The sequence below is a fragment of the Fukomys damarensis genome, unplaced genomic scaffold, assembly GCF_012274545.1.
Source record: "Fukomys damarensis isolate Sample0158 unplaced genomic scaffold, DMR_v1.0_HiC HiC_scaffold_15, whole genome shotgun sequence".
Classification (NCBI taxonomy): domain Eukaryota; kingdom Metazoa; phylum Chordata; class Mammalia; order Rodentia; family Bathyergidae; genus Fukomys; species Fukomys damarensis.
The window spans coordinates 16,953,975-16,981,592 of NW_022900927.1; the positions used below are offsets into that span (position 1 = coordinate 16,953,975).

Consider the following 27,618-nt stretch of genomic DNA (forward strand, 5'->3'; position numbering starts at 1 on the left):
ATACATACATATGCATACAAAGAACAGCAAAAATATTAACAGACACTTGAAAATTAAATTATGATGAACTCAGAGGTGTGGATGGGGTGCAGAAAAGAATTATAAACACATTTATCACAAGGTTCTGATCTGGAAAGCCCAACATTAGCAAGGCCCACCGATACCAGCTCCCGTCTGGGCTGCCATTTCTCCCTCCATCCCCCACAACAAGAGCACATTCATGTTTGCAGTTAACTGAAATCTGGCCACTGCATCATGCTGTGAAGATCGCGGCATGCATACCTTTTCCTCTGAGTGCCACTGCTGCCCCGAATGGTGGGTGTCTGTGGGCCCTGACTATGCAGGAGGTAAGTGTCTATGGTGGGCGCGGTGGCCGACGCTTCCCCACTTACTTTAGGGCTGCCGATCTTGCTCTTTCCAAGTTTGCCTTTGCTGCGTCGGGACTGCTCGTGGTCAAACTCTAAGTCCTCCAGCCGCTGAGTCAGGGCAAGTTTTTGCTGGATAGCCATTCGTAACAAAGTGTTCAGAGTCTTCTTCTCATCCTCTGCGGCTGCTAACTGTCTCTGCATCTCATCCAGCTGTGTAACATACTCATCACATCTGGAACCCAAGCACAGTAGTGGTCAGGAGGAATCTGGTACGAGGGAAACTGGAACAAGTAGAATAGTACAGTTCTCCTTTATCCTCAGCTTCAGTTATCTGAGGCCAATGGTCATCCTGAAATATTACTGTCTTCCCTCTTTTGAGACAAACCCACATTTACACAACTTTTATTAAAGTATATTATTATAATTGTTCCACTGTATCATTAGTTACTGCTGATCTCTTGCTGTGCCTAATTATAATAAAATTTATCATAGGTATGTTCATGTGGTTTGGTACGAGCTGTGGCTTTAGGAGTGCACTGGGGGACTTGTAGAACGTCTCCCACTGAAAAGGGAGGGACAACTACTATGAATTTGAGTAGCATTTAGATATTTAAGACACTGGTATACTTGAGTGTGTTATAACGGCTCTTTTCACTGTATAACAGCGATTTCTTTGTAGGAATGTGACAAGCTCATTATAGGCATGGCTATAGCACCCAAAAGAACATTAATAAAAAGTCAAGTGGGGCCGGGGATTTAGCTCAGCGGTTCAGTGGCCTGCTTAGCAAGCGCAAGGACCCAAGTTAGATCCCCGGTACCAAAAAAACAAAAATCATGTGCTTCTTTATCTATACTTTATATCTTAGCTTAATAGTACAGACTATAGCTGGCACTGCTTTTCATACGGCAGGTTTGCCTGAGTTGGAAAATAATGACTTTTTCACCAGATGACAAAGAGATGAGTTGTCAAAGAATTCGAGATTTATGCAGGGTCTGAGGTGGAGGGGACCAGCCCGTTGGGAGCACCTTCAGGCTGGCTTCACACTTATACTGAGGCATGAAGATCAGCTCATCAACCCATTTCTCCCCTGAAGGGGAAGCCACACGCATTTGGAAGGAAGAAACAGTGTGGGGAAAAAGCTCTTTCTGAGTTTCCGCCGTAAATAAGCAGTATGATGCTAATGACAATAATTCTTCAGGTACCAGCTGGCAAGTGATGGTCTCCTGGAGCGAACCCAAATGTACTGGGCACAGTGAAACAGCATGAGCCTGGGGTGCCTGACAGAACATGAACTCCAGAAGGGGCTCATCTTCTTTATCTCTCAAAAAAGGAGTATACTGGGGATCTATACACATATCGGAGCTTTGTAAAACACGAAGTGACTTTCAGGACCTTATACTAATATTCACTGGGCAGCCACCATCGGAGTGGTGGCGCACACCTGCAATCACAGCACACACGAGACTGAGGCAGGAGGATCGCTACGAGTTCAGGGCCAGCCGAAACTACATAGCGAGACACCGTTTCAACAGCCGCCCATATATTCATTAGGCAAATAACATTATTTTAAATGCTATAGAGTAAGGTAGTTATTGTACCTGAAAAAAACAAATGTCTGTAAAAATGAACTATTTGGGGATAAATCATATATAAAACATTTTTCATATATTGAGATTTTTAAAATGAGGGGTCCAACTCATGACCTTGCTCTTGTGAGGCAGGAGTGGTACCACTAAGCTAAATTCCCGTCTCAAAAATATATTCTTTCTTAAACAGGAAACTTATGCTCTCTTGATTCTAAATGCAATCCTGATTTCCTTCTCCAAAGGGGGACACTGTCACTATTTCTATTCTCTGTTCTATCTTCCAGGGGTACACAAATTCTGATCTCCAAATGCCACCATGTTCTGAGACCAGAAGCCAGACCCCTTGAGTTCTCCCACCTCTGGCCTCAGGTGCCCACCTTCTTTCTGTCATATCCAGGATATTCCACCATACTTGACCTCAGGCTTTCTATCTCCTAGTAAAGAGCTGGACAGACTACAGTGGACTCCCAGAAAGCCCAAGATCTTTACATTTATATCAGCTACATATAAATTATTTCCTACGTCTACAGATAAAGCCAGAGTTATGCTTTGTGAATTCTGTACCAAATTAGTACCAGACAAGATATGTAATTGGTGGCTTTTTGGCACTGCATTGTGACAAGAAAAATTTCAACAATACACTGAAAGTCTCAAATCAATATATCTCAACAACTATTTCAAGTTTTAAAGAAAATACACTGCTGCCGGAAAAAGAAATTCATGGGGTGAGCAGAAATCAGTAATTGTTGTAATTAGATGGGTAATGTGAAAAATTTGGCAATATACATATTTACTTTTTAGAAATGAAATAGAAGAATCTTCTAACAGAATACTCATGGTGAGCACCTTTATGTCCTTTAATCACAAATATATTTCAGGGTGAAAAATATCTGCCTGCTTTAGAAAGTGGGTTTTTTTGGGGGGAAAGTCTTTAAAAAAAAATCTAATCCTTGGACTGAGAATGTAGCTCAGTGGTAGGGCACTTGCCTGTCACACGTGAGGCCCCAGCACCACCAAAAAATTATGATAGTAACTGATTAATTATTTTTCTTTAGCTTTTTAAAGGCCGGGTCTTGCTATGTTGCTCAGTCTGGCCTTGAACTCTGGGGCTAAAGCAGTTCTCAGGCTGAGGCAGCTACAAAAGTGCTTTTCTGTAATAAACTGCTTGGTCCAGAGTGTCCAGGACAGGGTTCTGAATACAAACAGTAAAGCCGTGTTTTAGACCTGTCAGAAGGGAATCATTCTCTCCATGCTTTCCTGCCTGGCCCACACACCACACAAGCTCCAGACTCCTGAAGACGCACTGTGAGGACAGCGCCCTCCCGTGCACCACGGCCAGTTTCAGGGAGAAGCCCAGTTACCTTGTGGCGAACATTGCCCTCAGGGAGGAGAAGGTGGCAGCGTCTTCTTTCAAAGCCTTCAGCTCGTTGCGAAGTTTGGTCATCGTCTCGGTCACCATTGCCTTCTCGTTCTCGTATTTGTTCTTCAGGTTAGCGAGGGCCACCTCTGCTGTCTGAGGTAGAAAAAATCACAACGCTTACCATGTCACCACAGGAAACTGCCAGGCGGATTTCCTCGTGTGGGGTCTGGCTGTGTCCCCTTCCATCAGCGGAAAGTGGGTTGATTCGGTCAGAGTCCACGCAAGCATAATTCAAACACTGACATACGGGGGGATTCTGTGCCACATCCAACATGTTGTGAACTGGTAAAGTGGCCTGTGCTGGAAGCCAGCGTGTGCAGGCCATGTGAGGTGCGAAAGGGAACGGCAGCCACTCAGTAAACATTTCTTGCAGACCACTGAAGGCTGAGGCAAAAGGGAGCCAAAGTGAAACTGTATCCAAGAACTGACTTAATTAAAAGCACAGTTTCCCAGTGAGAAATGTTTGAACTCTAGTAGTTTTGAGTTTCTCTGTACACTATGAACCTGAAGCACAGACTAAAAGACAAAGACCACCGTAATTTGTAACATGAGTATAGTAGGGAAAACTGTAAACCCAGGTTATGATATGTTTAAGGAAAAGAAAGGACAAACAACCAAGAATTTTCTAAGTCTTTCCACCCAACTTATTCAAAACAATGAATTACAGTTAAATTTAACTCTTCATCGTATCTTTTTGTTTTTCTTTCTGGTACTGGGGATCGAACTCTGCTCTTTGCGCTTGCGAGGCAGGCGGCAGAGCCACTGAGCTAAATCCCTGGCCCTTTTTCATCATATCTTTAAAAAAAAACAAAAAAACAGAGGATCCAAAATGTGGGATGAATTCAGCTATTTGTTTGCATGTGGATGGGGGCATTTCTGCCACTTCTGGATTAACAGTGTTTCAACTCCAGAACTAGCATGGCAGAGCCAGTAGTAAAAACCATACTGACTAAATCAATGCAGAAAAACTGGCAAGTATTTCAGGGCTGCCCCACAGGTCACATGATATGTGGTGTGCACAATGAAGTCAAACCAGAAGCGTTATTTTTACAAACTGAGCTACAGCTCTTCAGACTTTTATAAAAATATCCAGTACAGTACTGTAGTGGTATAATTTGGTTTATTTAGTGTGGTTTTGTTGCTATGAGTAGGCAGAACAGCTCAACAACAGGGTCAGAAAAAGAAAACAGCCCAGAGTTCAACAGCTAATTTAGGCAGTTAAGCCAACCACAGAGATGGAAAGGTAAACAAAAGAAGGATAAAAGGTACAATCAGAAGAGAGAGCAGGACCTTTTCTCCCGGAAGAAGGTGTGCTAGATTAGTTGAAAGCTCTTTCCTATCTCTGGACCTGGACTTTAAACAGATACAACTTCAAAAAAACATATTAAAAATGCAAGATAACTAGTTTCTTTTTCTTTTTTTTCTTTTTTTTTTAAATTTCTTTGAACTCATGTCCTCTAAAATAAGCCCCCTCACTCTGCCTGTCTACACAGGGCATCAGAATTTACTCCCTGCTTAGATGGGTTTCTAGTAAACACTCTCTGAAATGCCTCCTTTTGTCCTCAAATTTATTCTTCAATTTGGGAGACAAAGAACTTGGGTTTATACAAAATTATCTGTTTTAATGCTAGTGAAAAAACCCATTACTAATGCAATTTCTCAGGGAGATTGCAGTGGGTTGCTAATGCACCTTTTTGAGGTTGAAGTGGACAGTTTCGACTTTCTTAGGCAAAGTGCCAACTTCTATAGATTCTTTTCTAATTCAATGTTGATTTGCTAATGTTTTTATTCCAGAGTTGTTTTCTGTTAGTCCCGATTGAATTGAAAATCAGATTTAAATGAGAAGTTACTTATGGAATACTTGTTTGTGTTCTATAGCGCTATTACTTAGTGGAATTTTCAGAAATGCTGTAAATTCAGAAAGTTATCCAAAGTGTAGAAATTGATGTGGGGGGGAGTATATTAGCTGCTTAGTTTTTTTTTTTTTTTTTAAAGTTCAAACACAGATTCATCTTGAACAGATGACTCTTTAAGTTGTGAGACTTGAAGCTATAACAAATTTGTAAGCACATGGTATCTAGGAGAGGACAAGAGGAGGGAGACAGTGACGTCTAAACAGAAGTACAAACTCACTGCTTGCTGAAAGTGCCAAGAAGGCCTATAGATTTGTTTGTCCACAGGCTGCACAAAGCTTTTTCAGAATTAAGTAATTTTAAGTACCTAAAACCCATTAGTAGACATGCTACATCTGCACTTACTACATTTTCTACACATTGTAACATTGCTTTTTTTTAAATAGAAAAGCCTTCTTTCCAGCCAGAGACCTTCTGGAGCATTCCCCTCACATAGTATCCTATCTCTGTCACTCGTGTGCTTCTGTACCTACTGCTGTGTTTGGAATTAGTCTCTCTTTCCCCTGGAAATATAACTTCCTATCCTGTAAGAATAAATTCAAAGCTGGTTACCATGCCTGTAACTCCAGCAGTTGGGAGACTGAGGCAGGAAGATCACAAGTTCAAGTCCCACCTGGACAACTTAGGGAGACCCTGTCTCAAAAAATAAAGACAGGCTAGGGATGTAACTCAGTGATAGAACACCCCTGAGTTGGACCCTGGTATAAACAAAACAAAACAAAACAAAACACGAACTCAAATATGATTGCTTCTGTGAGTTCTTTTCTGTCTCCTACAAGAAACACTAGCTCTTTGCTCTGTGAGGTCCCAAAGCTTGGGTTGCAAGCATGTGTAACACCAAACTGCTGTTGTTGGTTTATACATCGCTGACCAGCATGCCAAGCCTCTTCTGGAAGGTGAGTGCCTTAGTCTGAACCTCACACCTACAACAGCCTCGTCCAGCGATGGTGCTTTAGAACCACCCGCTGTACCACAGACAGTGTGCCTCTGAACGCATGCTAAAGGAGAGTAAACGATTTGCATGGAACGTTGACTATAAAGTGAGAAGACACCCTTTTCTTTCCTAAGCCACAGAACTGTCATCTCCATCTTAATAATTAACATCCCACAAGGTCTAAACAGAGCCGCTGTCATCTGCTGGTCCTTGAAGCTATTAAAGGCACACAAGCACCCAGCAACAGGCCCAAAAGTGTTTAAATATGTAACATATAAAATGAGAACCAAGACCGGTCATGTAAAGGTACAAGCTCCCAATAATGAATGTAACTGCACTGTATACCTAAAATGTACCAATAAACTCAATAAAAAGAAAAAACAAAAAACAAATACCTAACAGATAGAGGTGGGCTAGAAACGTGTTCGCGTTTCATTTAGTAACCTGCAAAGGCTCCTACTCTAATCTAATGCAAATGTTGCCACACCTCACTCTGACAATTCTGCTAGGAATTGCCATATTCTGCCGAATGCCTAGGGTGCTGTTTATCCCACTCTGGAGTGCTCAGTCTGTTCTGGCCTGGCAGTAGCTATAGGCATGTGTGGAATTTGCACTAGACTGCTAGTCACTTAGTTTTCTTTTGTGTGTGTGGGTACTGGGGATCAAACTCAGGACCTAGCTGATTTGGGGTATTTAAGATCACTCTGACTCACTGAGTCTTTGGATTCTAGCAGTTACAGTAAAAAAAAAAAAAAAAAAAAAAAAAAAAAAAATCTACTTCATTCTGACATCAAGTTGGAGTCTGATATTTCATCAATTCTTCATTCTCCTTATTTTTTTTTCTATATCCCTAAAGCGGTAGCACAAAGTCCTACTCTGCCCCTAAGTCCCTAAAGTGTCTTCACAGTACAAACCATAGTGTCGCTTATGGAGACAGAAGATGAAGACCAGAAAGCTGTGCTGCAGGTGACACAGCCTCAGTGTGGTTTCCCCCAAGACTAGGACAAAAGGAGGAGGCACCTGACACAGAATTAAGCCTCTCTCTCTCCAGAGAGCACTGGCTCCACTCAGCAGGCTGAGAAAGGCGAATCACAAGTCTGAGGTCAGCTTGGGCTCCATTAAAGCGAGACCCTGTCTCAGAAGAGAAAGCAAGCCCAAGCTGCTGATCAATGTTTGCATTTGGAAGAAGGTGTCAGATGTTTGTTGACTGTCTTTATCAACACCAGGATTTGTCCAGCACACTCCTCAAATATGTGTCACCGGAGGCTCTTAGATAAACTGAACAGTACCATCAGGTCTGTATTTCATAGCGCTTCCTTCTACTCACATACAACTCAAGGGTAGAAAACAAATTCAGTCACCAAGGAGATAGAGGAACTAGTCAGGTAAGTTCATGTTGTAGCACCTCACTTTCGGATAAAGGATTTTTTTTTTCTTTTTTTGGTACTGGGAATCGAACTCAGGATGCTGAGCTTGCAAGGCAGGCGTGGTGCCAGTGAGCTAAATCCTTAGCTACCTCACTTTCGATATAGAACAACAGAGTCTCTATGGGTTGGGAAACAACAGAAAAACTCTCAGCAGCTTAAACTCTGGCCTTACGCCCAACTGAACCAAGGGGGCAGAAGAGACCTCGTTCTCATTCTGTTTCTTCCCTTCCCCTCCCTCTTTCCCTGTCTTGCTGCTGCAGATTACTTGAGATGTTGGTAATGTCCACCTGGCTTTGTTTCTCTCACTCTGTTTCCCACAACTGTCTTTCCTTCTTCCCTGAGTCTGAGGCTTAGTCATTTTCTCTGCTTCTCCAACTCAGGGATGCAGGCTGGGACACTTCCTTTCTATCTTGTCATTCTCTTAGAAATTGAGTCTAGCATCGGACTCCTTCTTTTAGCTGTGATCAGGCACTGGCTCCAGATCTCCCCCACTCTGTATTCACCCAGAACTTTCCCGCCACATCTCCCGGGCTGGTGTCCACGGACACACCAGCCCCTGCCTCCCTGCCTCCCTGCCCTTCTGTTTCCACACTCACTTCCGCTCAGCACTACCTGGACTGCCATCCCACAGCTGCAGCTGGGTCTGCTCCTCTGTGTCTCCTCTTCTGCCACCCAGCTGGGCACAGCTACCCTCCTGTCTCACCCATCCGCTCACCTAGAAACAATATTCCATTCTATTCTGGCTGAACTGGGCTGTTCTACTTATCCAGTGACTGGGACTCTTCAACTCTTATCTTGGTACTACTGAAAACTCAGTCAACTGTGGGCTCAGCTGGCCGACAGCTTTACCCAGCTTGCTTTACCAGAAGGAGATTACCTGCTTGTTGGCTTTCAGCACCGCCCTCAGCGTGGCGATCTGCTCCCGCTTGGTGCTCAGCAGGGACTTGAGCTTGAGGATCTCCTCCATCAAGGCCTCCTTGTCTTTGTCGATCATGGGGGCCAACTCCCGTGCCGCGGCTCTTTGCCGAGAGAGCTGCACGGACCGGTCCACCGCTTTCTGCAGATGTTTGATTTGGTCCCGGATTATGGCATTAAGGTTGTAGATATTCATTGGCTCTTTGCGGATATCACTTGTATCCAACACTGGAGAAGACGGCGGGGCAGTAATAACAGGAGAGATGGTGGGCGTCTTCGTTGGACTCGGTTCTTTGCTGGCCTCTGCGTTTTCTTTTGCAACTGGCTCAGGCGAGGTCCTTGTTTCCACGGGAGATGACACGCCCCGCCGGGCTAGTCGTGGGGACAGAAGTCCCCTGGGATCCTCCGGCCCCTTCAGGCTGCCACTGCGGGTGACTCTGCTCTGCCTGTAGTAGTCCAGCATGACCCTGTTGGGCGTTTCATTATTGCACAGACACACGTGGTGGTACAGCTGCGCGAGCTCCTCGCTAAACGTCACTAACTCGTCCTGGGCCGTGTTGAGGGTGTTGTGGCTCTCATCGGCAATGCTGGCCATCTTGTGCAGTTCCTTCTCCATGTGGGCCATCTTCTCGCCACTCTCCTTGGTGGTCTTCTCAAGGCTTGTCACCTGCTCGTCGTACATCTGGATTTTACTCTCATACTTGGCCTTCTCTTCAGTATAGTTTTCTACAGATTGATTGTATTTCTCCTTTAAGGCCTTAATTTCTGCTTTCAAGCCGATCACCTCTGTGACGGCCACCCTGTACTTGCACTCCAGGATCTCTAGGCCATTGACGTCCACCTCGTAGTCATGAGCCTCCTCCCCGGGGTCCTGGCCCTTCTCCCTGTCTGGCTCGGCCCGGAGCTCCTTGCTGCTCTGCAGGCCCCGCATGGCGTTGACGTGCTCAGTGAGCCGGTGCACCCGCTCGTGCTGCTCCGTCAGCGCCCCCTTCGTGTGCTCCAGCTGCATCTGGGACTCCTGCAGATTGGCCAGCAGGATGGCCTTCTCCCGCTCCACCTGCAAGGGCAAGACACAGCCTCTGAATGACTTCAGTGTGACGCCAACCTGAACCCAGACCTTTCCAGCCAGGCAGGCAGACATTTCAATACCTGTGGCACAGCCAGCGTTCCCATTATCCAAATTAAATTAGGAGGTGCTTCCTTACTCAGCGGCTCTCTCTGGTACGTCAATCTAAAACCACACAGTTTGTAAGATAGGATTTGTTGGAAGTCAAGCCATTCTAACTTTTCATAAGGGAGATGGAATGTCTTCTAAAGATTCTATTACTGGCATAATATAAAAGCTCAGTGAAAATGGAATTCAGAAATTTTTTGTTCTTCTTTGTCCCTTGAAAATTAAATGAGTATCTTCTGGAAAGTCTAAGCATTATTATTAATTAATTTTTTTTTGTTTTTTTTGTATCAGGGATCAAACTTGGGACCTTACGCTTTTGAGGCAGGCAGTGGAACTACTCAGCTAAATCCCTGGCCCAGTCTAAGAATTTTGATTAGTGTACATGATTATAGACAAAACTGTTTACAAGAAACCTTTCAGTAGGAAAAGCCTTTGGATAAACTGTTCAAAACAAAATGTACTCAATGTGTGCCAAGCTTGTTTGGGGTGTAAAAGTGTTATGATAAATAAGGTAATGGTTTTGGAATAATTTTTAATCTTTACTTTACCTGTTCATATTTAACATAAACATTTTCTAAGGTGGAAAGGATAACTCTACCATTTTCTTCAGAAAATAGAATGTGGAACATGGTCTTTTTCACGTGTGTATGGCCCGTGTACAACACTGCTTTCCACACTCAGTATATTTCTCTGAAGTCAACTTGGTGAGTGGCACACACACACACACACACACACACACACACGCGCGCGCGCGCAGTGAGCCCCACCCAAACAATTCAGGTTGATCTTACCAAAACAAACATTTACCAAATTACAGACAGTTTTATACTCTCACTCAGCTACTTGGCTTAGAGTACCTTAAAATGTATTTGGATTTCAAAGCATGGGTCTTCAACTATTAATATTCACTTTGGATTGAATTAATAAATGTGAAGCACTTTAAAGTTTAAAATGACTACACATTTTCAGTATCACTGTTTAATCTTCATCTGTGAAGACCTTCTCCAAGAGAGATTGAGAGTTAATTATAATACTCCAAAGTGACTAAGAAGAGCTGCCTTACTTCTTTTGCTACAATCTTCACCTTCTGTCCAAACCAAGCATTTTACTTTTTAATGGCAGGAATGGTTGTTTGCTAGAAAAGCTGACCTTTACAAGCTCTTTAGTGTAATTACACATATGTGCTACTTATTGTTGCTGTGATCTTATAAAATTATTTTTCATTTCATAGAGTGTTTGCTTTTTAAATAAACATATTTACAGGTAATGTGGCCTGATAGTGTCTTTTGCGAAAGAACATAGATTTTATATTAAGACTTTTTTATTATATTAGATTTTTTTTATTATATTAGATTTTATATTAAGACTTTCATAGGAAAAGGAATCAATGCTGTTTTATTAGCTATAGATTCCCATAAATTTCTTTAAAGTATTAGAAAGGGTGAATTGTGTTATATATGAATTCCATCTCAGTATATAATTCTGTCTTTACCCCTCAATACAGGGTGTCTCACTGTGTTGCCCAGCTTCTCCCTCACTGCCTGGGCTGAAGTGACCTACTGACTCAGCTTCCAAGTAGCTGGGATTGTGTGTGAGCCACTGTGCCTAGCTTAATCCTATCTTTTTAAAAATTGAGATATAATAACTGATACATATTTTGGGTACAATGTAATGTTCTATGTATACCCTGTATACCCAGCCTAATTAACAGATTCACCTCCTCCATGCTTATCTTCTCTTATTAAATGTCCCCTGAAGGCTGGTGTTATTGTCTGTGGTGACAGAGAAGTGTGGGAGAACCTGAGGAGTTGGGATCAGGTCACCGGGGGCCTGTCCTTGAAGGAGATGCTGGGACTGTCTTTTTCGATTCCTGGCCACGCCACTTACTGCCCACCATGACATAGCCCTCACCACATGCTTAAGAGAATGGGAGCAATGACCAGGGACTAGAACCCTCTTATACATGAGCCAAAATAAAGCTTTCCTCCTCACAAATTGATTCATTTCAGGTGTTTGTCACAGCCACAACAATCTGACCAACATATCTTTGTGGTAAACACATTTACAATCTACTTTTAGTAATTCTGAAATATAAATTATTATTAGCATATCACACTTGCAACAGATCATAAGAATTTATTCCTCCTGCCTACCTGATAATTCTGATTACCCCCGCTTTCCCATGCACAGCCCCCCTAGTACTCCTCTCATGCTCCAAACCTTGGGTTCCTACCATTCACTCTAATTCCATGAGTTCCACTTTAAGAGTGTATGTATAGGGCTGGGGATTTAGCTCACTGGTTCCGCCACCTGCCTTGCAAGCACAAGGGCGCAAGTTCGATCCCCCATATTAACAACAACAACAAAAAAAAAAAACCCAAAAAAGTATACATATAAGTGAGATGGTGCAGTGTTTATCTTCCTGTGTCTGGCTTATTTCACTTGGCATAACATCCTCTAGATTCACCCATGTAACAAGACTTTGTTCATTCTTTTAAAGGGATGCAAAGTACTATCTGTATATATGTACCACATTTTCTTTAGCCATTCATCTGTGGACAAACACTGAGGTGGTTATATATTTGGTTTCTGTAGTGCTGCTGCAATGAACATGAGAGTGCAGATGTCTTTTCAACACATTGATTTTGTTTCCTTTGGATATACGCAGAAGTGTGATTGTTAGTTAGATCATTTGGTAACTCTAGTTTTTTGATTTTTTGAGGAATTTTCAAGAAATCATTTTTTCTTTTCTTTTCTTTCTTTCTTTCTTTTTTTTTGGTACCTGGGATAGAACTCGGGTCCTTGTGCTTGCAAGGCAGGCAGCAGAACCACTGAGCTAAATCCCTGGGCCTCATGAAGTCTTTATTGTAGTCATTTGACCACTGGATGTTCAGTGAATGTAACTGTACTGTATACCTAAACAGTACCAATAAACTCAATGAGAAAAGAATATATATATGAATGTATTTCTTCCCCATCCATGGGGATACAACTTATGGATTCCAGTTGTTACAGAAACATTGTTTTCTCACACTACATGTTAAATTACATATCCAGTATAACATAAAAATAAAAAAGACTGAGGAGTTCTCCCTGCTCAGAATCTGTATGCAAATAAAGTTAAACAGAGGCTGTTTATCAGACAGAAATTTCAGCACAAGCAGAGAAGACTTCTTTAAACAAATTAAGTAAATTAGTTTTTCCAGACAAGATCTACTTATTTCATTCTAATAAAGCGATTTAAGGTTCTTGACTGTCCCTGCAAAATGTCAGTTATAATCTATTTGATGGCCAGGTCCTGAGGACACCAAGAAACCAAAATAATTGATCCAATAATACCTTGAAAAATTTCTCCTAGTGAATAAGGAATGACATAGTGGAGCCATTCACTACCAAAGCCTATTGTCTGGTTTTACGAATAAGATATGTTTCCTCACTGCGCCTTTTCAGTGCTGCTTACTTAACTAGGACCTTGCTCGCACCGACCAAGACATCTGCAGCCCTGGCTTTTGACTGTAGTTCTTGTAGGTATGCTTCAGTGTTAGACGAAAGTTAGTATAATTCTCTACATCATTCAAAATTTAAAACATTCCTGTAATTTACTCCATAACCTAGGAAGACACAAGTTAGTAAAATATTCACCCCAATTTGCTCTGTGAAAAAAAGCATCTCTTAATTTGGATAGAGCTTGCCCTCACTTACCTTGTCTCATACTTTCCATGGTTTGTGTATGCACTGTTCACTTAAAATGGTAGTGGATAACCTTCTTGGCACCTCAAAATTGACAAAGTTTCCAATACAGAAAGAGTGACTATCTTAGTTGCTTTTCTCATTGCTGAGATAAATACTGAATGCCCGAAGTTAAAGGAGGGTTTATTTTAGCTCACACTTTGGATGAGGTTTCAGTCCACAGTCAGTTGGCTCCAAGGCCAAGTGGCATGGCAGAGGGGCACTGCAGAGGAGAAACAGTCCATGGTGTGGCAGGTAGAAGGCAGCCAAAAGCAAGCAGCAGCTGCCACCTACCTTCCTCCCGTCCCTTTGTATGCCACCCAGGCTTCCAACCTATGGTGCCACCCACACCCAGACTGGGGCTTCTATTATCCACACCCATAACTCCAGTATCACACCCTTAGTCTACATTCATACACCCTAATCCAGTCACCTTTGAAACTCCCCAGTTTAACTGTACAAGGCTCTGGGGGGACATCTAGATACAAGCCACAACATAACTTATATAGTTTTGATTTCCACTTGGTTCCACATTTATTGTCCCATCTGTTTTTCTCAACAGTTCTGCAAAAGAGGCATGATATCATGACCAGGGCTTCCACTGTAGACGTGTACAGGATGTCCATAACATAACTCGAGGAGGCAACGGCTATGAACTGGGCTCAAGCAATCCTGTCTCAGTCTCCCTTAGTCTCATTTTTTTGTATTTAGTATCACCATTTCCCAGCAGATGGCAGTAAAACATCTTGAAGGAGACCTGGTTTCTGTTTTTCCCTAACTCCAGCAAAGGCACCAGAGACACTAGTAGTATGCTTATTTATTGCTTTCCCCTTTATTAATGAGCCTCCGAGAAGTAAAGCAATTCAGGCAACATTCCTGACACCCACTGCGGAGAGAAAGAAGGAGTTTTTTGTTTGTTTGTTTGTTTTTTCCTTTTCCCTCTGGGACTAAGGATACATAAACACTTAGAGGTGGGAAAATACAGCACATGAAGCCTTGTAAGACAAAAAAACAACAACAAAGTATGGCCTAGGTGTGCTGTTTTCAAAGAGATTCTTTTTAAAAATAAAATTTAATCAATTAACTTAACGAGACCCTCCCTCAAATTACAAAAAAGGGATGGAAATATAGTTCACTACAGAGGCTCTGTTTTTAATACCCAATAAAACACACACACTCAGACATCAATTAAATTGACAAAATTGTATATACTTATTGTACACAACATGATACTTTAAATGGTTAAATCAAGCTAATTAACATATATATATGGATTTACATGGTTTTTTTTTTTTTTTTTTGGTTTTTTGAGACAGGGTCTCACTATGGAGTGAGACTGACCTAGAACTCACTATGTAGCTCAGGCTGGTCTCAAACTCACAGCGATCCTCCTGCCTCAGCCTCCTGAGTGCTGGGATTACAGGCATGTACTACCACGCCCAGACTTCACATACTTATTTTAAACAATCTACTCTTAGTGGATTTTAAGAACATAATGCATTATTATAACAACAATCACCACTTATACAGTAGATCTCTTGATCTTCCTCTTACCCACCAAAGAGGTTCTTAATTAAAAGGAAAAACACTTTTTTCTCTTTGAGACAGGGTCTTGCCATGTACTTTGGGCTTGAACTCAGTGATCCTCCTGCCTAAGCCTCCGGGGTCCTGGGGTTACAGGCCCGCAGCATCACACCCGGCTGAGTATCTTAAAAGCTGTGCACTGCCTCCCTGAGGGCGCTCTGTGCCAGCCTGTGCTCCTCAGTGTCATTGTAAACTGGTGACATCACCCCAGTGCAGTCACTGATCTGGGGTGACACACAGGGTTCTGGACTCCGGCATGGAAGGTGTGCGCTGTTCCCTCCCCAGCGTGCAGATGCAGTAAGTTGAGCACCAAGGTGAGCAGAGATGGACACGGGCAAGGGCTACACCTACAGCTGCCTAACCCTAACCCTAACCCCAAACAACCAGAGGTGAAGGCTATGCCCTAACTCACTGGCTGGCAGTGTTCACACAGCCCTGGAGCAAACCCACTGCAGCTGATAGTCTTTCAGGGGCCTTCTTTCTTCTTTTAGTGTGAATGCTCACATGTTTTACACCTCGTAAATTTGAATACTAATGTGTAACGTTATATATTTAATATTAAATTTTTACACTCACATTTCAGTGCAATATTATTTGCTTAAGGGGCAGCACATATGACCCAGCAGGGATACGACAATGTATATAGCACATGCTCTATATTACCTTCCTATATTCCAAATCTTTCATCTCTCTCTTTGCAGTTTTTTTGGTGGGCAGTTTGAACCCAGGGCCTTCACACTGAGATACATTCCTGGTCCTTCTTATTTTGTACTTTGAAACACAGTCTCACCAAGTGGTTAAGTCTCCCATTCTGTGCTCAAACTTGCAGTCCTCCTGCCTCAGCCACCCAGAGTGCTAGGATTTACATGCATATACCACCAAGGCTGGCTCAGATAGCTGTCCTTAAAGTGCATTTTATTTATTTATTTATTTATTTTTGGTACCAGGGATCAAACTCAGGACCTCGTGCTTGTGAGGCAGGCAGAGGCACCACTGAGCTAAATCCCCAGCCCCCTACAGTGCATTTTATTGGTACATGTCTAGAATGTCCGGAATAGTGGCGCTCATCACAAGCTGCATTAAGTACTACTGCTCATCAGAAATGCCCTAGTATTTTTAAGTTTCATTAACATCAGGGTTGTGGGTTTAGCTCAGTGGTTCTGCCACCTGCTTCACAAGCACAAGGTTGAGTTCAATCCCTGGTACCAAAAAAACACAAAACAAAAAGTTTCATTAACATCAAGGCCAACTACAATAAATTTATGGCACGTATAGGACAGTGTTTTGGTAATATATTTGTATAAGTGAAACAACTCAGACATGGCTACGGAAAATCTATGAGATTATGAAAAAATGACTCATGAGAAGATATATTCTGTTGCACTCAACAGTTTAAATGAAACACGTTCCTCAGAAATACTGATTTAAAAAAATGCTGGTTGGGCAGTGATTACTGTGTCCAGCAAAAAGGTAACCTAGGATGATACAGTGTGAGTTCAATCAAGCCCAGCCTGGGTAACTGAGCTAAATGAATGGGTGAATTAGTAAATGAATGAACGGAGGGAGTGAAGGGGTCGGGATACAACTCAGTGTGAAGGTACTTTTTATTGAGCTATTTATCATTCATAGACTTTTGTGTCATTCGATTCTGATTCCCCGTTAAGGTTAAATGTGAGAACTGCTCTGAGATTTAACCCCAAGGATAACCTGGTTACAAATGGCTGCACTGTCCTCTCTGCACTAAACCCCTCTTCCTAGCACCTTCTACACTGCCACCCACTAAGACAAAGACACAAAAAGCCTCTGGACCCGGTGGTCTGGTGAAAAATCTACAGGGAATCCATTTTAATGAGTGCTTATACCTTCTTCTCACCATTCAAATTAAATAATACAAAACTAATTTTTCTTTTAGCAGCCATAAACACTGGTGGTTATGTGAATTCTTGATGCAGTATTAAAAGAACAGCCTACTGACAAATTAATTCACCAGCTATTTTTGTTAGTTTTGCTTTTTACCTATTGTCTCTGTGGAGGAAGAAAATTAGAAGTTCCCTTTGTGACACAAATAAGTCACTGCTAGCGTCTTAACAGCCTCTGGCTGAGACTGAAGACGAAGCCTTAAATTTAGTTGCCCACGGCCTGGCTAACCAGATCCTCGGCTCCGCACAGCAGGGGTCTGAGTCCAGGCAGACCTTTCCATGGGGAGGCGGGACTGGAAGGAAGAAAGCCTATTCCAGGGAGACAAGGCTTCAGATGCCAGAAAGTGGAGGCCTGGCTCATGTTGGAGCAGCCAGACTCTAACTTCACATCTGTCCTGTCTTCCTAATCCTACGTCTCCCGGTTAGTCTGATATAAGAGGTCCTTTACATCTGGTCAGGCTTCAGGAATCCCTGGGAAATGTAACCGGTAATCCAGAAGCTGTACACACGGTTGCCTGTGATGGGAACTGCACTTTCTGTCCTGTCACTTGTGCCTAAACTCATCAATTCCGGTGGTCAGAAACGCCAGCGTCGAGGGTCTGTGTTTCATCAGACCCAACTGAAATCAAATTTGTACCTCAGAGAAACCTATCTCTTAATGTGACACAAATGAGAAATTTCTTTTTAACATCCTTTCGTCCTGTTGTTCTGAACTAATTTACTTTCAAAGCTTCCACTTGAAGAAGTAGTATTTTTGAAAATTTAATTTGAGCTGAATTTAGTGGCACATGCCTATAATTTCAGCACTCTGGGAGGCTGAGGCAGGAGGACTACAAGTCTGAGCCCATTCCAGGCAACTGAGCCACTCAGTAAGACCCTGTCTCAAAAATAAAAAAATAAAAATAAAAGAAACTGCTGAGGACGTAATTCAGTGGAGAGGCCCTGGGTTCAATCCCCAGCGCTGCCAAAGTAACAATAATTTGGAAGTCAAACGTGAAAACCTGAAAGCTCACCACGGCCAGCTCTGTGAAGTTCTCGGCAGAGCTCCTACCTGCGTCAGCTGCTGTTTCAGTTTCTGGATCTCTGAGATGCTCAGCTCGCTGAACAGGTCGGAGACGGGGTGCAGGGCCTCGCCCTTCCGCAGCGCGGGCGTCCGGTAGTCCCCGTTCAGCCTGGCCAGGGGCCCGTGCCCGTTCATCTTGTCGTCGTTGTTGGGCTCAGCACCCTCCTCCGCGAACTTGAGCCCGTCCACGGAGAGGCCCAGGTGGCTGTCGCCGAGGGTGACATACTGGGCCAACTCCTTGCGCAGGCCGTTCTTCTGCTCGCGCTCGTTTTTGAGCGTCTCCAGAGCCTCCTCCAGCTGGTGCGCGGCGATCTCCTTGAGCCGCAGCGCGTCCTCCAGCTGGCTGTTGAGCAGCACCGCCTCCTCCTCGCAGCGCTTGATCTCGTGCTTTAGGCTCTCGTACTCCACCTGCAGTGAAAAGCCAGGGCGGAGTCACAGAACGAAAGACAGCCTGGGTCTGCCAGAAGGCCACCAGGCGGCCAGGGCATCTAACAAGTGCATCGTCATCTACACCCACAGCGGGACGCCCAGATGGTAACACACGCAGGTGTCCTTAGAGGCTTTGGGTCCAAAACGTAGGATCACATGTGGATTATATACAACATACAACCATAGGTGAACACATATTACACATATATACCCCATATAGGACAGTAACATAATATCAGACCCACGCCTGTAATTCCAGCACTCCGGAGGCTGAGGCAGGAGGATTGCTGTGAGTTCGAGGCCAGCCTGGGATACATAGTGAGTTCAAGGCCAGCTTGAACTACATAATGAGAGGCTGTCTAAAACAACAACAACAACAACAACCCCCCCCCAAAACCAAAAAGCCAGCAAACAAAATTCTTGGCAGAGATGGAAAATACTCCCCTAACATTTCTCTCCACCACTTCTTTATCCAGTAGTCAAAGGCTGCACTGTTTACATAATAAATCAGGAATATGGTGGAGTTTTTTGTTTGTTTTACAGCACCCGGGATTGGGTCCAGGGCTTTTGCATGGAGCTATGTCCCTAGCCTTATTTATTTTTTTCTTTGAGACAGGGTTGCATTGAGTCACTATTGCTGGGGCTGGGCTTGAACTTGTGACCCTCCTGCCTCAGCTTCCCAGAGAAATAGGCAGATGGCAGCAACGAATTGATCACCTCCATTACTTCATTTTATTTCATTATTAATAAAGAAGAAATTTTTATACTCAGGGACAAATTACTTAAAAGTATGATAAGAACATTTTTTCAATAAAATATTACTGAGAGTACAAAGTGAAAACAAAGAAAGCTTTTGTGCGCTTAAGGATGTAAAATGGAGGAACAGTGGCACGTCATGTAACAAACCAGACGAGTATTACTGGCAGTGTAATGTTCTCTGAATTGGGATCCAGGGATAGCCTGCTCAAAGGCCTTCCTGGTCACAAAGGTGGCCATGGCAGAGGCTTTCTCTGAGAGCTTTCCAATGATGGCACGGACCATGCTACCTGTTTCTACATTTCCTCTCCATGGCCATCTTGGGACTGCTTAGAGAGTGTCCTTTGTATCCACCAGATGTTCCTCACAGAGCTTCAGCGTTTATAGTGTTTACAACAGAGATCTGCCCTTCAATGAACATTTGCAGAATAAATAACTGCTGTGAATGAAAAAAATAAACTAGAAAAAGTAACAAATATGTCCTGCTATTACACGCTAATAAACTGTTCAGTTTTACATTTTGTTGTTGTTGCTTGTTTGCTTTTTGAGACGGTCTTGCTATGTAGTTTAGGCTGGCCTTGAACTAATTATGTAGCCCAGGCTAGCCTCAAACTCACAGCCATCCTCCTGCCTCAGCCTCCCGAGTGCTGGGATCACAGGCATGAGCCACTGTGCCCAACAAATCAATTTATAATAGATGTTAATATCTGAAAATAAAGGCCAATAAGAGGGGAAAAACACAGTATCTCCCTAGCTGGAATAGACCTGGGACTTAGAGTACATCCGTTTGCAGGGAATAAGCAAGAACAGCTCGCTACCCACATACACAAATACTTCTGAACTGATCAACTAGACACTGGATTGGAAAAATTATCATATGCCTTGTAGAAAATGAAAGTGAAGAGACGCGTACATTTTCCCCTCTGTTTTTCCTTAGAACCTCTGAGTTCCTAAGTTTCCGTTTCTGGTAGAAGGGCCTGGGTGAACGGTGACCAGTGACGAGCTGGGAGGACAGCACAAACCCCCCGGGACTGGGCTGATGAACGCTGGTGGGGTACCCGGGTGCTCTTCAGTGCAGCGCCTCCCCCCCAGCTAACTTCCTGGCCCTTCCTTTCACTGCAGGCTGCCCGGGGAGCTGTGGCACCCTCTGTGGACAGCAGGGACCGCGGAGTTGGGAAGGACCACGCCCAGTGTGACTCAGGGACATCTGAGCCCAGAGTCCCTGTAAGCTGCGCTCCTTGCAGGGGTGTCTCCTCCTCCACACTGCAGTGGAAATGGGCAGGCTGGGAAATTTCAACTCACAAATACTGTGGGGCGAGTAAGCGGTCTTAACACATTTTAACAAGTTCCTTCCTAACAGAGGAAACGGAACGAATGGATCCATCCGGGGTAAAACTCGAAAGACCTTCGAGACCTCACCTGGTTCTGTTTCAATGTGGACACCAGTTTCTGCAGCGTGATGTTCTCCTCTTCCAGCTCTGTGTAGTCCTGGAGGAGCCGGGCCTCCCGGAACTTGTACTCTCTGATCTCATCCTTCATCCGTATCCTCTGCAGCTCCACCATCTCATTGCTCTGTAACAACAGGGAAACAGCAGCAGAAAACAACTCATTCCAGTTCTTAGGACAGTAGAGAAAGATCTGGCAGCTACAAATAACACCAACCACACCTCCTGGGGCCATCTCACTGCATTTTCTGAATGGCAGTTTAGTGGTATCTGTCCTTTTCTTCCTTCTTCTTTACATGGTGTATCCCTCTGTTGACCCAGCTGGCCTCAAACTCCTGGGTGCCAGCAATGCCCCCCAGCCTCCCAAGCAGCTGGGACCATGAGCACGGACTGCAGGCTGCATCTAGCTCATCTGTCCAAATTTAAAAGCATACACATATGACCCAGCAACCCAAGACCTAAAAATCATTCTTAAATATATTTTCATATAGGTGAACAGAAAGAGAAATAAATTTGTTATGTACTTACACAAAGAAGTGAAGAGTCTAAATGTTTGCTATCTGGGGGATGATGAAATAAACGATCACACATTCACTAAATGGAGCGTGAAAAATTATGAGAAAGAGTGAGAAGGAACTTTATTAAAATGGAAGTACAGTGGCGCCTCGGCTCACAAAGTCTTCTGTTCTCAAAGTTCCACACTGGGTTGCAAACATGACTGTGGCCATCTTTGCCAGAATCACGAAATAAATTAAGTTTGTGAAGCAAGGTACCACTACGTAGCTACAATATTAGTAAGTATAAAAAGTAAGTACTAGGGCTGGGGATTTAGCTCAGTGGCGCCGTTGCCTGCCTCACAAGCTCAAGGACCCGAGTTCAATCCCCGGTACTAATAAATAAGTAAATAAATAAAATAAAAAGCAAGTACTAGATTGGTATGCTTATTTGGATCCTACGTATTAAAGGGGGAATACACACATATCCACACATGCACACACATACACACCACACTTTCTTCAAGGCATTAGTACATTTGTAAGCATACACAAAACACTGTCAGTAGTGGTTATTCAGAAGCAGTTGGATGAGGCAAGCCATCAAGATAGGCAGAGGAGTGTTCATTGCTAACAGCCTGTAACTTTGTTACTATAGCACCATATAATTCTGTGCATGTACTACAGGAATAATCAAAGCAATAGATTCTGGATCTTTTGTACCTCCTGCTGCTGAATCATTTGATTTTTTTTCAACAAACAAACACACCTGTGTTCTCAGGTGTGAAGGTGAAGATTTATATAAAGCAATCAAGTAAAACATTTACCTTTCTTCTTGAACCTGTACAGAAGTATTAAGCTATGGCTTCGTGTAAAATATATAACATATTATACAATAGATATCTACATTTACATATAAAATGTATTGACAGTCATGGGAAGAAGGGATATCAAAGTTTTATTTAATTCAGGATTCATAAGATTAGTTTCCTATTCAAACAAAGAGAAATGAAAATAACAACAACAAAAACTGCAGAAACCAAAGACCACATTCACATTTTCTTTTGCAATGCTTGGAGATTCATATGGTAAAACCTGAATCGCGATCACCTCAACATTCAGTCTATAATGTGCCAGCCCTTGACATGAAATTATATGGACTTGACTACGGGTAAATATTGCTGTCTGCAGCATGGATGAGCTCACTAATGCAGTGCTGTCTGAAACCAGTCAGGTGCAAAAGACTATGTACTATACCTGCGGAAGTTCACAAGCTGCCACAGAGGCCAAACTGTCCCCTGGAAAAGATAGGTCGAAACACCAACTCCCTTGACCAAGATAAAGACTGGCTCAATCCAGCATGCTGAATGTCTCTATAAAGAAGGGGAATGTGTCCGTGAGAGACATACACGCACATCTGACAGAATGTGTAAGGCCACACAGGGGAGCTGGGCCCCAGTCCCCCAGGCCAAGGTCGTCACGAGGCTGGGCTCAGCTCTGAATACAGCTAGGGCCAGGGGGAGATTGACAAGGGCCAAGGAGCACAGGGAGGGCTCAGTGGATGGAAAACTATGAAAAAGAGGACCTTGAGGGTATGAGGTTCATGTAAAATGGACTAATAGGACTCTTGCTAAAGGCAGTCCACAGACTTAAGAGATCAAGGCTGGGGAAGAAAAGCTTGATCAGGGTTAAATTCCAACAGAGCAGGGCAAAGGCCTTTCTGGCATTAGATTTTCATCTGTTCTATATCTTGTCATCATAAAAAGTCACTGGCTAGATTTTGAAGAGTTTCCTGCAGAAGTGCAAACTTCTCAGTTTAATGTACTCTTCCAGGGGAGTATAATAATCGCTCCTGAGGCCATGCAGACTAACAGGTTGTCTTAGAAACCTGCATTTATTTAACCTACTGTGTGGAACGCAATTTGTACACAAGCAGTTCAAGCTCCTTGTTTGACTCTTCAGACATCTGGGTTTTCTCTCTCTGGCTTGCATTACAATGAACCAATAGTCGGCCAGACTCATTTCTTAACAGTTTGCCCATCCTCGTCCTGTAAGCGGAGTACAGCCCCATCCTCTCTCGGCAGGGCTGTTCTGTCACTGTTGACACCTGGAAAAGATTCTGCTCCCCTGTACAACCACACAGAAGTTCTGAAAACAGTTTGAAAACTTAAAAGCATCTTACCATTGGCTTATGTGGATTTTCTAAAAATTAACAGATGGGCTTCTGCTTCTTATCTTGATAAAGAAGATTATTAGAAAACATGATAGATTTTATTCGATGGTAAATGTTAGCATAAAATTGGTGGGATATGGATTTTCTCAGCTCTGGAAAGCTACCACCCAAGCAGCCTTTCTAAGCAAGACTGATACCGTAGATTGCAGAACTGCAAAAAGAGTGTACTTAATTTAGCCAAGATAGCCTCCCAAATTAGCAATGGCCAAAACACGGTTGTAAAATACAGTTTATGTACAATGCCCACTCTCCATACTCGGGAAAACGCCCTCTGTATGTCTCAAAATCTTCCAAATAAGCCACAGGACCTGGCCTGCCTCCCTCAGCCCCTTCACCTCATGGGCACTAGGCTCTGACACAGGGCCTTTCCTTCTGCACCTCTACCCCGGAACACACCAGTTTTGTCTTCAGTCAAAGGGCTCGAGACCTGGTGTTATCACACGGTCCTCCTGGACAACATGGCGAAGCCTGTGAACCTCTCTGTGGAACAGTACCTTAGCCTGATGCAGTGGAACACACTTGTAATCCTGGCACGTGGGAGGCTGAGACTGAGGCAGGAGGATCGCTGTGAATTTGAGGCCAGCCTGGGCTACACGGTGAGTTTAAGGCCAGCAGGAACTGCACAGAAAGGGTCTGTCTCAAAAAAAGTACTTTAAAGGGCATGAAGTCAGAATACAAAAGATATTATGTCAAAACCATCAATAATTTTTAAGAATTATGGGATGGTAGTTGGTTAGATTACTGTAACAGTGGCTCCTGTTTGGTCAAAATTCCCTCTGCTCACAACCTACGCAACCTTTTCTAAAATGGACTCTGAACCGGTCTTCTGGTTGCTTTAACCCAGAGCACAACATAAGCGGTATGGGACTGCACACATCTCAGCAGAACACTGCCCCCAGGTGAAGAAGCCAGCGTGGGCCTGTGGACCACATGGCCCACAGTCCAGCCCACAAACAAGGCCACCTTGAAGCGTTTAGCCTCCTTGCTCTACCCAAGGACTAAGCTACACCATCGTCCCTGGGCAAATCCATGAAAACCGCCCAACTAGTACAGCACAAACTGTGGAGCCATAGAATTGTGGGTTTTAGCTCCTCGGGGTTGGGGGTCACTTGTTACACACTAATACACGTCTGGTCCAGTGACCCATGAGCTTCCTCACTGACACGACGGTATAATCAGATCTAAGAAATACCACCAACTGCACAGCCATGATGACACTCCAGGATACCTGCAGACAATGAAACACTGTAAAGAAATACTTGTACTTCTGCTGGTCACAAAATACTGGGTCATGATAACACCACTGAGGCATGCTGCCTTATGTTCAGATGGAAGAAAATGTCAAATTCCAGTCTGAGCTTAGTGAAAACTTACAAAACATGGGTGCACATATATCATTGTGGTATGATTCTTTTAATTCTTTTGGGAAGATACCCAGCAGAGGGATAGCTAGGTCAAATGGGACCTCTAATCCTGGTTTTTGGAGGTGTCTCTATATTGATTTCCACAGTGGAGTTACCAGTCTGCACTCCCACCAACAATAGAGAAGGGTTCCTTTCTCTCTCCCCACACCCCTGCCTGCATTGGTTATTTGTTGATTTCTTGATAGCAACCATTCTTTCTGGGGGGAGGTGGAATCACAGTGTTGTTTGCATCTGCATCTCTCGAATGACTGGTGATGTGGAACATTTTTTCATACGTTTATTTACTACTTTTACTTTGTCTGATAAATGTCTGTTCATTTCAGATACCCATTTTTGAATCGGATCTTTATATTGAAATATTGGAGTCTGATTTTTTAAAGTTCTTTATATATTCTAGATAGTAGTCCTTTGACTGAGAAGCAGCTGGTAAAAATGTTTTCCCACATTGTAGGTTGCCTCTTAGCTCTGCTGGTCGTTGTTCTTGCAGTGCAGAAGCTTTTATATTTAGATCTTTAATCCACTTGGATTTTAGTTTAGTGCATGGTGAAAGATAGAAGTCTACTTTTAATCTTTGGCAGGTTGAAATCCAGTTTTTTCAGCACCATTTATTAAAGAGGCTATCTTTCCTCCAGTGAGGATGGTTGGCTCCTTTGTCAAAGATGAAGTAGCTGAGTATGTATGGAGTTGTTTCTACATCTTCTAATCTATTCCACTGATCCTTGGATCTGTTTCTTTGCCAGTGCCATACTGTTTTTTATCACAGTGGCTTTGTAGTATAGTTTCAGGTTGGGAACTGTGTCACATCTCTGTTGCCTCGAATGGATTTTGCTATTCTAAGTCTATTCTGGTTCCAAATGAATTTTTGTATTGTTTTCTCTAGCTCTGTGAAATATACTGTTGGGATTTCAATAATGATTGCATTGAATCTGTATAGTATTTTTGGAATTATGGGCATTTTCACTATATTGGTTCTTCCTACCCAGGAACAAGGGATGTCTTTCCATTTTCTTATATCCCTTTTGATCTCTTTTTTCAGAGTGCTGTAGTTTTTTATATAGAGGTCCTTTGCTTCCTTCATTAGATTGATTTCTAGATACCTCATTTTTTGGGATGCTATTATGAAAGAAACTGTTTCCCTAATTTCTCTTTCAGTGAGTCTGTTATTTGTGTACAAGAAGGTTATTGATTTTTGAGTGTTGACCTTATATCCAGCTACTCTATTGAATCTGTCAATTAAGTCTAGAAGTCTTTTGGCAGAATTTTTTGGGTTTTCTATGTAGAGAATCATATTGTCAGTAAATAATGACAGTTTAACTTCTCCCTTTCCTAGCTTTATTGCTTTAATTTATTTCTCTTGTCGAAGTGCTATGGCTAATGTTTCCAAAACTATACTGAACAGGAGTAGTGATAGTGGATATCCTTGTCTTCTTCCTGATTTTAGTGTTAAGATTTTTAGTTTTTTACCATTTAGTATGATGTTGGCTGTTGGACTTTCATAGACAGCCTTTATCAGGTTGAGATAAAGACCACCTATTCTAATTTTCTGTAGGGTTTTTCTCATGAATGTGTGATGCTGGGAAATTAAATCATACTTGTTTTTCTCAGAGCCTACACTGAGCAGTAAGACTCTGTAAGGGCAAGATACAGTGCACATAGTTTGCTAAATTTATTGGACCAGAAGACCTCTGTCCTTTCAAGGAGCATTTGAAAGAACCCATAGACCAACCCTTAAACAATGCTACTCTGAGGGCAGGGGATTTGGCTCAGTGGTGCCACCGCCTGCTTAGCGAGCTCAAGAGCCCAAGTTCAAACCAAAAAACAAAACAAAATAAAACAATGCTACTCTGAGACAGTAGAGAAGGGTAGTACCACACGATAGGTTAGGGCAAAAGAGCCCGACTCAGAGAGCCGACTGATCCATCAGATTTTAAATGAAGACAAAATTAAAAGCAGAGTACGAGTTGTATGTGAAAAGGGGTGTGAAGAGATAATAGGGTCCTGGTAACAACAAGTAAGCAAGTGAAGGAGTATAGGATACTCCCACCCCTAAATATGCCACTTTGGGATAGAAATTCTTCCAAGCTGAGGGCACCAGATAAACTACAAATGCAGAAGGGTTTTCTGCTCTCTCTCTTCAACAGGCAATAAAATTTCCCAGCAAAGGCACTCTCCTGTACCAGGAAGAGAACGCCATTCCAGAGACAAGAATCGGTGCTGAAACAGGCCTGTACAAACTGACTGAAACAACACTCTCTTGATGTGATGGCCTCTAGTGAAAACCTCTGCATCCTGTCATTTCATTACACATTTTTGTTTCTCTGTTGAACAGACATGTAAGTTTTCTGTTCTGGCCACTTTGGGGAGGGGGTGCAGTCAGAACTCCCATGCATATAGAACTTCATAATGAAATGTGTAGGTACTCTGACAATCTGTTCTATAACAGAAGAAACTTTTCCTTTTACATCCAAGCACGATAAAACAGCAACAAAACCAAGACTGCATAACTCTCACTCTAAGCTATACACAAATCTTGCTGTAAAGAAAATGGCATCAGGGAGGATTCACCAGCCCACCCTTCAAGGCCTTCTGGTAAACTTGGAATAAGCGACATCTTGGGCAGCAGCACAGTATCTGCCCTTTCATTTCAAACAGTTCAAAGAAGTGGTACGAATGAATAAGACTAATCTTATATGCTGATTTATAGTTTCTTTTCTGTATGTGAAAGTACAGTGAAGGAATACAGATATTCTAAACAAAACACATTAAGAAACATTGACATGGAACCTTTTGTTGTTGTTGTTTTG

General features: G+C 43.0%; 1 protein-coding gene across 18 annotated transcripts in view; it reads right to left on the reverse strand.

Moving 5' to 3' along the window:
- Bicd1 (BICD cargo adaptor 1) overlaps positions 1-27,618 on the reverse strand; it is a 221,839-nt gene that overhangs the window by 34,773 nt on the left and 159,448 nt on the right. For 10 of the 18 annotated variants that reach the window (XM_033763619.1, XM_010628526.2, XM_010628524.2 and 7 more), the window contains exons 3-7: positions 20,638-20,792; positions 18,022-18,441; positions 8,527-9,621; positions 3,317-3,468; positions 393-600 (exon numbers count right to left, since the gene is read on the reverse strand). In XM_033763619.1, the coding sequence (XP_033619510.1) occupies positions 393-600; positions 3,317-3,468; positions 8,527-9,621; positions 18,022-18,441; positions 20,638-20,792 (2,030 nt within the window). Of the gene's footprint in view, positions 1-282; positions 601-3,316; positions 3,469-8,526; positions 9,622-18,021; positions 18,442-20,637; positions 20,793-27,618 lie in introns of all 18 variants that reach the window. The other 8 variants (XR_004517251.1, XM_033763613.1, XM_019208081.2 and 5 more) reach the window with 2 other exon arrangements.